The sequence below is a fragment of the Gavia stellata genome, chromosome 5 (genome assembly GCF_030936135.1).
Source record: "Gavia stellata isolate bGavSte3 chromosome 5, bGavSte3.hap2, whole genome shotgun sequence".
Classification (NCBI taxonomy): Eukaryota; Metazoa; Chordata; class Aves; order Gaviiformes; family Gaviidae; genus Gavia; species Gavia stellata.
This window is the reverse complement of record NC_082598.1, coordinates 26,579,647-26,591,660: the sequence shown is the minus strand read 5'-3', so window position 1 is coordinate 26,591,660 and position 12,014 is coordinate 26,579,647. Positions and strand designations below refer to the sequence as shown.

The 12,014-nt window shown below is 41.2% G+C and overlaps 1 protein-coding gene across 1 annotated transcript; it reads right to left on the bottom strand.

Annotated features, from left to right (window-relative positions):
* Nucleotides 1–3,150: 3,150 nt before the first annotated feature.
* Nucleotides 3,151–9,011, bottom strand: CHRNA9 (cholinergic receptor nicotinic alpha 9 subunit). Its single transcript, XM_009808578.2, has 5 exons — nucleotides 8,942–9,011; nucleotides 7,712–7,857; nucleotides 6,754–6,908; nucleotides 5,552–6,084; nucleotides 3,151–3,707 (listed from the first exon to the last, which is right to left on the bottom strand). Exons 1-5 carry the CDS (start codon nucleotides 9,009–9,011, stop codon nucleotides 3,151–3,153), a joined length of 1,461 nt encoding a protein of 486 aa, XP_009806880.1.
* Between the last annotated feature and the right edge of the window lie 3,003 nt (nucleotides 9,012–12,014).

Sequence of the window (12,014 nt, the reverse complement as noted above, 5' to 3'; positions counted from 1 at the left end):
ATTCCTGTCTCTACTCAGCACTAGAGTTGTCATGTATGGTTCTGACTGCTAACATACTTGGTTGATTTAGAGCAGGTTTTTTTCTTACTGAAATAGCTAAATACTGAGATATACAAACTGAACACAAGACCTTGGAGGGACACTTAAACTACAGCCCCTGCAGTTTAGTTAAAAACTCCTGAGCTAGGCTTAAACCAGCTAGCCCTTGTATGTCTGCAGTAGCATGGAACTGGGGTCAGCCTTGTCACCAGAAGCATCACATTGTGTTTTTACCCTGGAAAATTATCAAGTCCAAAGATGTGAATCTGAGAGTCCTAGCATGAGGCTTCACAATAACAACTCAGGTACTAACTGTACCAGCTCCCATCATCTGCTGCTCTTTACTGGAGATGTACTGCTTACATTCTTTACTGGATCTGGCTCTTATGAACTAAAAACAGAAAAGTGTTTGTTACAAGAGCAAGATGAAGATTCACCATATGTAAATAAAGGAAGAGAAACACTTGAGAATGCCTGGTGATCCGAAGAAAAGGATAACAGAAAACTATAAAGAAGGAAATGTAATAGTTAATAAATTCAAATAGCTAGGAAAAATTTTCAAATCATATTCTTGTAAAGAAGAGAATTCTTTGGTACTATCACATCTTCACATAAAACATGCTGGATAAGTGCAAAGCATGATTTCAGCATCATCATCCAAGCATGCAGCATACTGAGGAGCACCAGCATGATAAAAAGGCCCATGCTCCACCTGCGACTGCAAATTTTCCCTTACATACGGGAAGCCCACAACTGTATGCACACATGCTGCAGTTTGCTTTGAACAGAATGGCATGAGCACAATCTGAATTTCTAAGAAAGATATGGAGTCAGACTAAAGGTCTATCTAAACCCGGAAGCTGTCTCCAGTGTATGCCACCAATGGGATGAAGAGCCCAGAATAACATACAGTCATGAATCCCTAAAATATTGCTGCACCTTTCAACACTTCATGACTGTATTTAGTAGTATGCTGATAAAATTTTCTTCTATGTTTTTCCCCAACTCTTTAAATCCATATAATCTTTCAGCATTCACAGATCCTGTTGCAAGGAGTTCCTCAGCCTTCTCACACATTGTGCAGACTCCTCCACTGTCACACACTATGTGTATTCAGTGTACCCAGTTTCTGTGTCAGAAGAGACAGTGAACAGTAACTCTCTCCTTTCTTTATGCCACCCATAAGGCTTGGACAAACCCTTGCTCATCTGTTTTCCATGCTGACGACTCATGTTCTGAATATTTTACCCTTACCTCTAAATACTTTGCTCCCTAGGCTTTTGGGGCAATATTATTTTCCACAACAAAGAACAAATCAGTTTCCTCAAACAGGCAGTGTAAGTGCCAAACCCTGAACTCCATAGCAAATGGGTGCAACCATTTTTCTGCACAGTGAAAATGAACAGCTTGTCTTCTAAAGGAGCTATTCAAAGTTACCCTGGTTGACTGGGAACTGAAAATATACAGGGAACACACTTGAGACTTTTTCCACATACTGAGTTTATTCTTAGCTAGCCACCCAGTTTAGCTTTACATTAGAACCTGGACTTCAAGGCTTGCATTATGTATGAGAATCCGGATAAGCTTACAGCATTAATCATTCCACACAAAACGAAACCTGCCGTTAGCAATTCAGTGTATCATTTACATCATTATAATAATAATAATAATTACAGTTCCCTTTCTTCCAGTAAAATTTGGCATAACAACTGCATCACTTTGCCATTTTGACTCCTCGCTCCTAAGTTACAGCTTCACAGGTATGTTCCGATTAACTGCAACAATTATGAAAATGAGTTCTCACATGAACTTTTGACTGGGATCCATTACAGTGTCATTCTGCCTCTCCCACTGCATCTAGAATAACATGGTTTCAAAGTTCACGGTGCTTTGTAAAAGCAATTTATCTGCCGTGAGCATGCCTGGGGTACTAGCTTCTCACTTTACTATGTGAGACATCTTCCAGAGCTCTGTTAGTCCGAGAGGGTTAACAGAAATTTACACACAGAAAAGGGTTTTTTGGTGTTGTCAGCAACAAACACATTCACATACATATAAGTACTAAGGTGTTGAGCAAGGAGTGTTGATTATGGCATTACTCTAATGAGCTTGTAAGATCATGCTTTTGTGCTAAGTAATGCACAGAGCAACCTCGGCATTCCTGTAGACCGTTATAAAATTTAAGTATTAAAGAGGATGTGAGAGTGGACAAGGGACACATGGGGTGAACACTGGTGAAGGTCAATAAAATCAGCAGAGACAAAATTCACAGCCTCCTATTTTAGCAGCCTCAAATAGCATTTTAAGGCCCATCTTGCATAAACACCCAGGGGAACGAGACATCTAGGAAGGACAGGACAAGTCCTTTCTATTATTAGGCTTAAGAGAAAGAGAATGGAAGAGAGGCTTTCTGACTTGGTGAGGAAGAAGTCCTGGGAATCTGGCTTACTGGAGCTGTGGTGACAATAGGGTGATATTCAGCGGCAGGAAATGATAGAGGAAGATCAAGGTAACCATCATGTTCAGTAAGCTCAATGGTATTAGAAGTGAAGGCACAGCAGATAGACATGTAGACCCTATAAAATGATAAGAACAGTGATCAGAATGAGCCATAACAAAAAGGTAAGTTAGGAAGACAAACCAAAAAAAGGAAAAAAAGGCAATGCCATGAAAGGATGATTTCCAGGAACTGCCACCATGTCACAAATACACATATTTTTTTCCGGGGGAGAGAAAGGGCTGGTCAAGTTACAAGGTGCAGAGTTGCAGCCCTGTGAATACAGTGCTCCCTGCTAGGCTGTCTGCTCCACCGCTGCAATGCTCCACCCCATTCAGCCTGAAGTCATGGCCACCATCCATCAGGATGGAGCACAGAGCGCTTACCCAGCAACCTCATCAGGGCTGCACTCCTGTACTAAAAGGCAAGGACAGTCACTAACAAAGCCCCCAGCTGAGCAATGTCTCAACACGCTGTCACAGCCTACAGAATCGATTTGTTTATTGTTACAGAATGCAAGACAAAGATCTCAAAAGCACCCCTGTCCCAGAGCTCCACCAAAACAAGCTAACCCAGTATATTCAGATTTACAAAAGGAATGTGTTCATCTTCAGTTAAGCTGCTTTCCCAATGATCAGCACGCTCATAAAAAACACCATTATAAAGAAAGTCCACATGAAAAACCTGTCCATCACTTTTGCGACTTTTTTCCACTCGATTCCTTTGGCCCGGTTTGCTTTATGGTCTCGAACACAATTAGCAATGTACTCAATATTTTTAATCAGCATTTTGTAACAGGAACAGCAATTAACAGTCTCCTTAACATTTTCACCATGAACTCCATAGCTTTTATTCAAATTTCCATTGAGCTTCTCCGTGAGATCACAGTCATCATTCCTATTGGAAAGGTGACTCCTTACCTCTTTGAGCCTCCTCTGACACCGATCATCCCCCTCTAACTTATGTTCTTCTTCCTTCTCTCTTTTCGGTCTTGTGCAACTTTCACCCACATCATAAACAAAAAAGATTTTTGACATGTAGTCCAAAATAACCACCCTGGCCCACTGTGGAACAGGTTTTGCTTCTGAGCCACAATGATGGAGATTCATTATAATGATCGTCAATGCAGTGGAAGCTGTGATCATGGTCATGGTGGCTATGTAATACTTTCCTGGAACACAAAATAAAATCATATTAAAGATGCTACCCTAATAAAAAATTCAGTGCAGAAATAACAATGTGACAACATAGTGCTAACTGTAAGTGCAAGTGAAACCCCTTTTTAATCACCCTCATTCTGTATACTTAGATCACACTTAATTTAAAAACAAAGATTAAAGCCATTAAAGTAAAACCTCATACTCGTTACTGGCATGCCTTTATTAGATGAGTAAGTGACTATTGTATTAGCATGGTAAATATTTGCAAGCCAAAACCTGATTTCTCGAAATACACCAATTCAGAAAACAGCTTAAAAACGTTTATCAGGAGCCTTGCTCATTTCCTGGTGTCTGCAAAATGCCGATGTTGATGGCTTCACGTGGCACATTAGAAACCCCACTTCCTGATGTATAAACCAAAGTGGTGATAATGTTTTGTTGCAGTTATTGACGGACCCCACACCAGCAAACGGATGCCTTCGCATTCGCACAGGGCAGTGAATATCCAGACCTTGCTGGTGTCCACAACGAGTGTACTGGCAGCCAGGAGGCCACAGGCACAGAGCTGAAGGGTGGCTCCGCTGCCCGTTGAGATTTGCTGTCTGGCTTTTCTTCCGACTGCACAAATGTTAGCATAGCTAGTCCAAAGAGGGACAAGGCTCGTTCTGGCCAGGCACAGATAGCAAACCCAATGAATGCACGCTGTGTCCCTCAGGCACTGCTTTTCACAACTGAAGTACACAGCTGACCAGCTAACCTCCTGTGGCTGTGCCGGTGCAAGAGGCAGCTCCCAGCCCTGCTCTGCTGCTGTGCAGCCTCTGCGGGGAAGGCAAGGGCTGGCATCCGTGACACAGGATGTGCCACAGACAAACATGATGTGATCCCGCTTTCCAAAGGGGTTGGAAAGGATGGTGAGGGAGAGTGAGAGAACAGAGAAAGCAGGCTGAGGTTAGGTCCTGGCTCCTTGATTTAGACAGCGTGATAGGAGGGTAGGGAAGCCGCTCCAGTACAGCAAGCCCATATGCTAGGCAGGAATAGTTGCTGCTGGTGTGGGAAATGCATTCCACTTTCCTATTCATTGGCCAGTGTTCTGTCCCAGTTAAGCCATGCAGTTTTTCATATAAACAGTAAAAACGAGAATAAAAATAATGAGACCTGAATTATCTTAATGAAGCTGGAAGCCAGGGTGGAGGCAACTGTGTTCCTAGTCCTCCAGAAATCCCACCGGAGCAGCTGGGCAGCCTCCCGCCCCGGGGGACAGATCGGCCAGGGGCAGGAGGGTCCGGGCAGGAGGCAGACGGGACAGTGCTGAACACCACCCTTCCCACCGCACATCAGCTCTTCTGAACTCTCAGACGCAGGTTAAAATTCGGCATAATGGATTGCCAGGCATTACAATTCAACATAACAATTGTCAGATATTAAGTCAACCCTGAGTGTCCCAGCCAGGCCATCCAACCACCTGGATCTGACAGAAACATACCTTGAAACAGTCTTGATCTCACCTGTACAGCTCTTGCTTACACTTTGTGCGCTGGTTCTAAAATTGTTGTCCATTACTAGCTTTATTACTATATGTGATAAAATAATTCTAAATGTCTAATTACATTTAATAAATACAAAATAGCTAGCTAATACACAATTTAAGGTAAACACAAAATAACTTTGAAGAGCTTCAGCATACCTGTACAAATTCCACGCACATTTTAAGTACGTTTTATGTTTTAAGTATGTTAAATATGTTTTAAAAATGCAACACCTTTATCTTCCCAGAAGCCAGAATGCATATGGTCTCCCTGACATAAAGCCCTGCTATTAATAAGCCATGTTTAAAGACGAAGCGTGTAAAGCTCACCTATCAAAGGCACATTTTCAGAGGGAGGCATGATCTCGGCAACCATCAGCTGGAACACAGTTAGAGCAAGAAGAACCGTAACACCCAGAGACACTTTTTCCCCAGAGTCTGCAGGGAGATAGAATCCCAGTGGGGCCAGGAAAGAGATCAAAATGCAAGGCAGCAACAGATTAAATATGTAGAATGAAGACTTCCTTTTCAAAATTAGCGTGAAGGTCACATCTGGATAAGGCTCAGAGCAGCAGCCATAAGTGATGACGTTCTTAACTGCCGGCATACCATGAATCTCCCATTCCACATCTTCTACAAAGTCAGAGAGGTCACCACTATCAAGAGAATTGATGATGTCTACCTGATTACCATTATAGGTCCAGGACCCAAATGTAAGGTTGCACTGCTGGCTGTCAAAAGGAAAATAAGATACATCCACTACACATGAGCTCTTTGTAATAGCAGGTGCATCCCAAGTGATTTTCCCATCATATCTCAACACAACATTAGTGTTCACTGGTTCTGAAAAGTCATCATCAGCCCTAAAAGACAGAAAAGTGACAGTCAAGATCAACAGGCAAGAACTTAACGTGTGGGCCAGCGAAGGCAGAGGTGGGAGGGAAGACCCTCACTTCATACCATTAAAAGCATGCTTCTGCAATCATATTGTGTATTTATATTTAATTTTATTAGGAACTTACTACTAGCTAATATTTACAGGTACCAGTGCCCGTTAATGCCAAACGTCAGTGCTGCTAAATTATGTTGTATTTGTTGGCCATAGCTTCTTCAAACTTGACCTCAAACAGGATACAATAGGATAAGAATCCTTTCAAAGATGAAAATAATCTGCCAGTCACTAGTGGCCTGGGAGAGCAGACAAGGAGTGCAGCCTTCGTGTACCACCTTTTTGTGGACACACAATCTTCCAGAGCTCTTCAGCAGAAAGCACTTCAGCCTGCCAGGGTATTCAATTCCCAGTGCAGACAAATTCAGAACAGATTTGCTGTGGAGCATCATCAATTGCCAAATCCTGTCTATGGCTTTATTGCAAAATATTTCGATGATCAACAGCAAATGTTAAGACAAACAAAACCCTTGCTAAGGTAAGGTGAAATGATGAAAGTTCAGACTCTGTGGGCCAATTCCTCCTTCAAACCCCTCCCTCCCTCAGACAAATATTCAAGCTGATTTTCTCCAGCCACACTCACTTGTTATATAGGACAATATCTGGTCTCCAAACCAAATTGCTTGGAATCCTGATAGAATCCAACCCATCATATTTATCTTTGTCCCATTTGAGGTATGCATCATACCAGCTTTGTCGAATCCATAAGTAAGCTGACAAAATTTGGTTCCTTTCATCCTGCATAAAAATGTAGAAATATTTCTAGCTGAAGGTGACAAAATCACATCTTAGATGCAGACAGCATTTGTTGTATAGCTTTAAAGTAGTGCCCAAAACAGGCCAGAATGCTGACAGGCCACAAGAGTACTTCTCAGACAGGTACATATGCCCATACACTGTACAGGGAGCTTATTTATTTGGACTTTCTCTTGTCCAAACCTTCTTCCCCCTACACCCTCCCTAGCTTTAATCAGAGTTGTCTAAGGCTCCCAGGATCTTAAGAATTTTCTTTTGCGAGCTTCAGAATACCAAACAGCTAACAGATCCAGTCTAACAAATTCTCTGAAAGCTTCCTGAGGCCTTGACGTTGTAATTCAGAGGTCACAAAAGTGATTTCCATTCTCCTTCCAGACACATTTTCTTTTGCCTTAAAAGTATATCTGGCTGAACCAAATTTATAAAAAAAGTTACTGAAGGCTAAAATAGGGAGTTTATGTAGACATTAATTGCATCTTAGGAAAAGCATTTGCTCTTTCTATTTAAAACTCAGCAAAAGTTGCCTGGAGGATGCGATACCAACACCTAACTACAAAAGAAGTCTTAACAATTCAGCAGCTGTAAGTTTGCAGACTTGTAATGGAAGTCTTAGTATTGCAATCAGATAAGAATCTACAAAGAATTGGAGAACATGACCCTCGTGAGGAAGCATTACTGAAGTTGTCACAACAAAATGCAAGTTGCTCTTCCTACTCCACGCAAAAGGTTTACAGCGAGTAAATTTTTGCACATCTTTAGAAAAAGAGAACCGTACTCTTACTCACCATGTCTTTAATTTGGGACAATGTGATCTGAAGGGTGACATTCAGTACTTTATCTGTGTCTTCCACTGGCCTTAAAGCATTTGAGTAGTCTTCAAACAGTTCATTAAACAGCATGTGAGCATATTTTCCTTTGGCTGATTCTACAGCTAGATAACATAGATTTGTTCAGTACATCAGATTAAGCACTGAGCAGTATCAGAAGATATCCTCTTTCTACAGCTTCAAGTAGTACTTGCTATATTTATCATTCATATACTGTAGAATATAATTAGTGCAGAAACAGAGGTATACCTGATGAAGCTATTCAAATAAGGACAGCATTCACCTGTAGTAAATGAATAGCTAACTCTGGATTTTCATGCCCACTAAAAAAAAAAACCTCTACATCCAGAGATTCCTGCCTTTTTTGAAGGTAAATATCATTAGCTTTATTTTACTGATGTCTTTCACAAGCATAGAGATTATTGACTTACAGTCACACATCTGCCAAGCTAAAATTAGAAGCAAAGTCTGAAGTCAAACCTGCTCCCAGGCTAATGACTTGTGGTATCTCCCTAAATGCAGCACTGATAGATTCATGCTACTTCCAGAATGTACTGGTTTTTTAACTACCACCTGGAAAAAGTCTGAGCTGCTTTTCTTCACAAATTGACGACTGCATGATGTATGAACACATCCTTGCACTAACATCTTTTCCAAACCATGTATTTGGAGATGCTTCTTGCTATCCAGACTTAGTCACTAAGGATAATTCACTGAAACTTTAGGTTTTAAACGACACTTTTGCTGTTCCACACTGTTTTGTGCATCACAGTTTCTGTAGGCAGTCTCTGTATTACCTTTAGATAGATTCACACATTTCTGCAAGCAAAGGACAAGGACAGTAACCCTCACGAGACTTGCGCAAATGCCAGCTGGCACTACATAGGAAGCAAGCGTTTTGGAGTACATCACTCTCCGGTGACTCACCGTGACTTCCTGGACTAATAAAAGTTCAAAGCAAACCTTCCTGATTAAAAAGAAATCCTAACAAATCAAAGCTTCGCAAAGAACATTTAAGTTCTGGCTGTACATGATCGTTCATTTTGTCCATGCAACAGTGAGACAAAGTAAAATGAAACAGATTAACGACTTCTGGAGCTCAACCGTGTAAGACACATCAGGATGCCAGCTCCTATCTGAGTAGAATAAACCTCAATGCAACATTTAGCTATCAAGCAGTATTCTCACCTTGAAGCATCACTGCTGTAAACAGCAACCAGAGAGAGACGGAAAAGGAGGACAGGCTATTTCTCTTCATTTCTGGACCTTAAATAAAACTGTTCATTCAAGGGCACAAAAACATTTATCACCATCAAAAAAAAAATCAAGTTGCACAGCAACTTAAAGATGCTGAGGCACTGATGAGCTGCTAGAAGCAACGCAGTCCTCCCTCAGCAGCTGTCAGAGTCCTAGAGCGCTTGATGGTCTTTGTCCCTGCCACCGCCTGGAGCTCTGATGAACCCTCCCTCTCTCCGTAACCTGAGAGCTGCCTGCTCTGAAACTAATGCTGAGGGAGAAGATAAACGGGTGGGGTATCAGTAGGAAAACTATATTCCATTGCATTTTGTACTACAAATGTAAGATTTTGACCAGTTTATGAAGAACCCTTTCACATTTCTTCAGTGGGCCACGTTTGACTGCCCCTATGTTCAGCAATAGCTTGTTCAGAATCTGTTCTGTGGAACCTGTGGACGCTCACAAAAAAAGTGGTCTGCCTCAGCACTTTAATTGGTATAGTCACACTGTACATCACACATCCAATATGTCATGCAGCAAAAAACCCCACAGCCTACCTACTCCCATGCTGACAAAACAACGTTTTCACCTACCAAAATGGTGCCACATGGAAGAGATGCAGCCACACCAATGCAGGACAACACAGGCAACTTTTGCAGTAGCCCAATATTGCTGTGCAAACAAGCACTTCCATGGGTGTAGACAACTCTGAGACCAGTACTCAGCACAGTAAATTAGGAGCAAAACTGGTCTCTGCAGATAAAATGCCATTTCCCAATACAGCACATTTTTCCTCTTGCATTTAGCCAAAAGACTTACAGGAGAGAAATATGAATATGAAACACCACCACACCTGGCCTCTCACCTACCCTGATGGTCAGAACTTCATTTGCTCTGTCTATATTACTCATGTTGCCAAGTTAGTTTCCTAGTACTGCAGGCATTTTCTTACAAGTTTCTCACAAACAAAAGGAGATGACTTCCTCCTTTCCATAGTCCAATCCATCCTTCCTGATATGCTGCAGCCTGTTTTGCCATCCTTTTAGAACAGGTAACAGAAAGCAGTCACTAAAATAGAAAGGTGAAAATATAGAATGAACTACCAGCAAAAAGAATTGGTCCAGAATAGTTCTGATCCACACAAAATATAAAATACTGTTGCTTTACTCTTGTGTAGTCTTTTAGCTAGGAGGATGCTGATCCCTCTATACACATAAATTCTATATAGTAGCACTCCTGACACTCACTGGCTAATGTTTGTGCTTTCGTGGGGTCTATAAATCAATGACATTTATGGCCAGGTTTAATAGGTAAGCAATAAATAATTTCAGTCAAAGCACCCGTAATGAAATCCATCTCTGTCACTTCATTTGCTGAATTGTCAAAGGGGAAAAAAGTGGAAAACAGTTTAGAAGTCAAAAAGGTCAGAGCAGCCTATAGGCAGTATGTAATAACCTGCTTTTTCTGTGGGAAGAAGGTATATGCTGTTAGAGACAACAAAAATCAGAGGCAAAAGATGAAAGATTTTTGGATACAGTCAGATCAGTGCATTCTCAGCGGATACCTTTAGTCTACAATACATTGCCATTATATCAGCAAGTAGCTACTGCTTCTCTTCTCTTACTGTAATTAAAGCAGTACCACTGGTCACTCTCGTAAGTGTGCTGCTATAAACACTACTGGAACCAAGACTAAGCTTGCTTTGCCACAGGTTTGAGACAATCTTGTGACCTGTTACACCAGCAATGCATATCTGCCAAGCAGTGCAGATTGATGTACTTTAATTTGCATAAGATCACATATATTAAAGAACTCTGCACCTTTATTGTGATGACATCTTCTTGAAGGGAAACTGCAGGTTCTCAAAAGACCAAAGCAAGAAGTATGCTTACATGTGTTGTTTATTCAATTTATTCTTATATACACATATATTCCATATGTTATTCATTATAAACTTGCAAAGGGATAGACCATAACCTCTCAGTTATGATCTATCATATTTCCAGTCATCAAGTATATCCAATAGTTGCCACATATTGGACATACAGACAGGCAAACATGAGCACACATATACAAGAACACACTTGTTATGTTTGAGATGCTGCATTGGTTACACAGTGCTTGTAAAAATAAAACTAAAATACATCCAAAAGCCTTTTCAATATTAAACATACGGGAAATGTAACAATCTTAGTATGCCAGACCATTTAGCTTCTTTACATGTGTTCACAAGAGATCTGATCTGTAATTTTAATCAAAATGTCCCTAGTGTAGTCATTTTGTGTGAAGAGCGAGTATTAACATTAATCGTTGCTCATTGATCTGAGAGATGCATCTACAAACCCACGCTTCCTCGGAATACAGTTTTAAATTGTGGCTTAATCTATGGTAATACTACTCCCAGATCAAACATCCCATTTAACATCTGAATGGAGCTTAAATTTATAGTTAAGCAGTTCTCTGTATTTACAGTAAGAAGTTCTGCTACAAAGTCAGGAATTAATATAAAGCACGAAGCGGCTTACAAAGATAATTTAAGAAGAGTCATGGGTGTCTGGAAGTTAGAATCCAGCCATTGACCTCTCCCAGAACTAGACTCATTCCCAGCGAAATCCAGAATTCTCTTGTTGGAGCACCTCTGCCAGCAGATGGCCCTGTTAGGCAGCCTGCTGAGCACCCAGGTAGGCAAGACGGTTCTTGTTTATCACGCAAAAACCACGTCGCATTTTAATCTGTTGCAATTAATTTCGCTGATTATTTGCCTTACATTTGATATAAGGCAAGCAGAGACAAGGTGTTCTTTTAAAGAAAAAAGATAAGCAGAAGGAACAAAGCCACTTAGTGGCTGAGGCCGGCTCTCGGGTCTGCCTACCATACACGAGACCCGTCACGAGAGGGTTTCAGGGCTAGCAAATACATATCATGGTCAACAACTGTACGATACGAAACCATATGTAGAGCACAGGCTGTTTCTGCTGATGCCGAGAGCAGTTAAGGCCCATGGCACAACATCCAACCCTGCTTC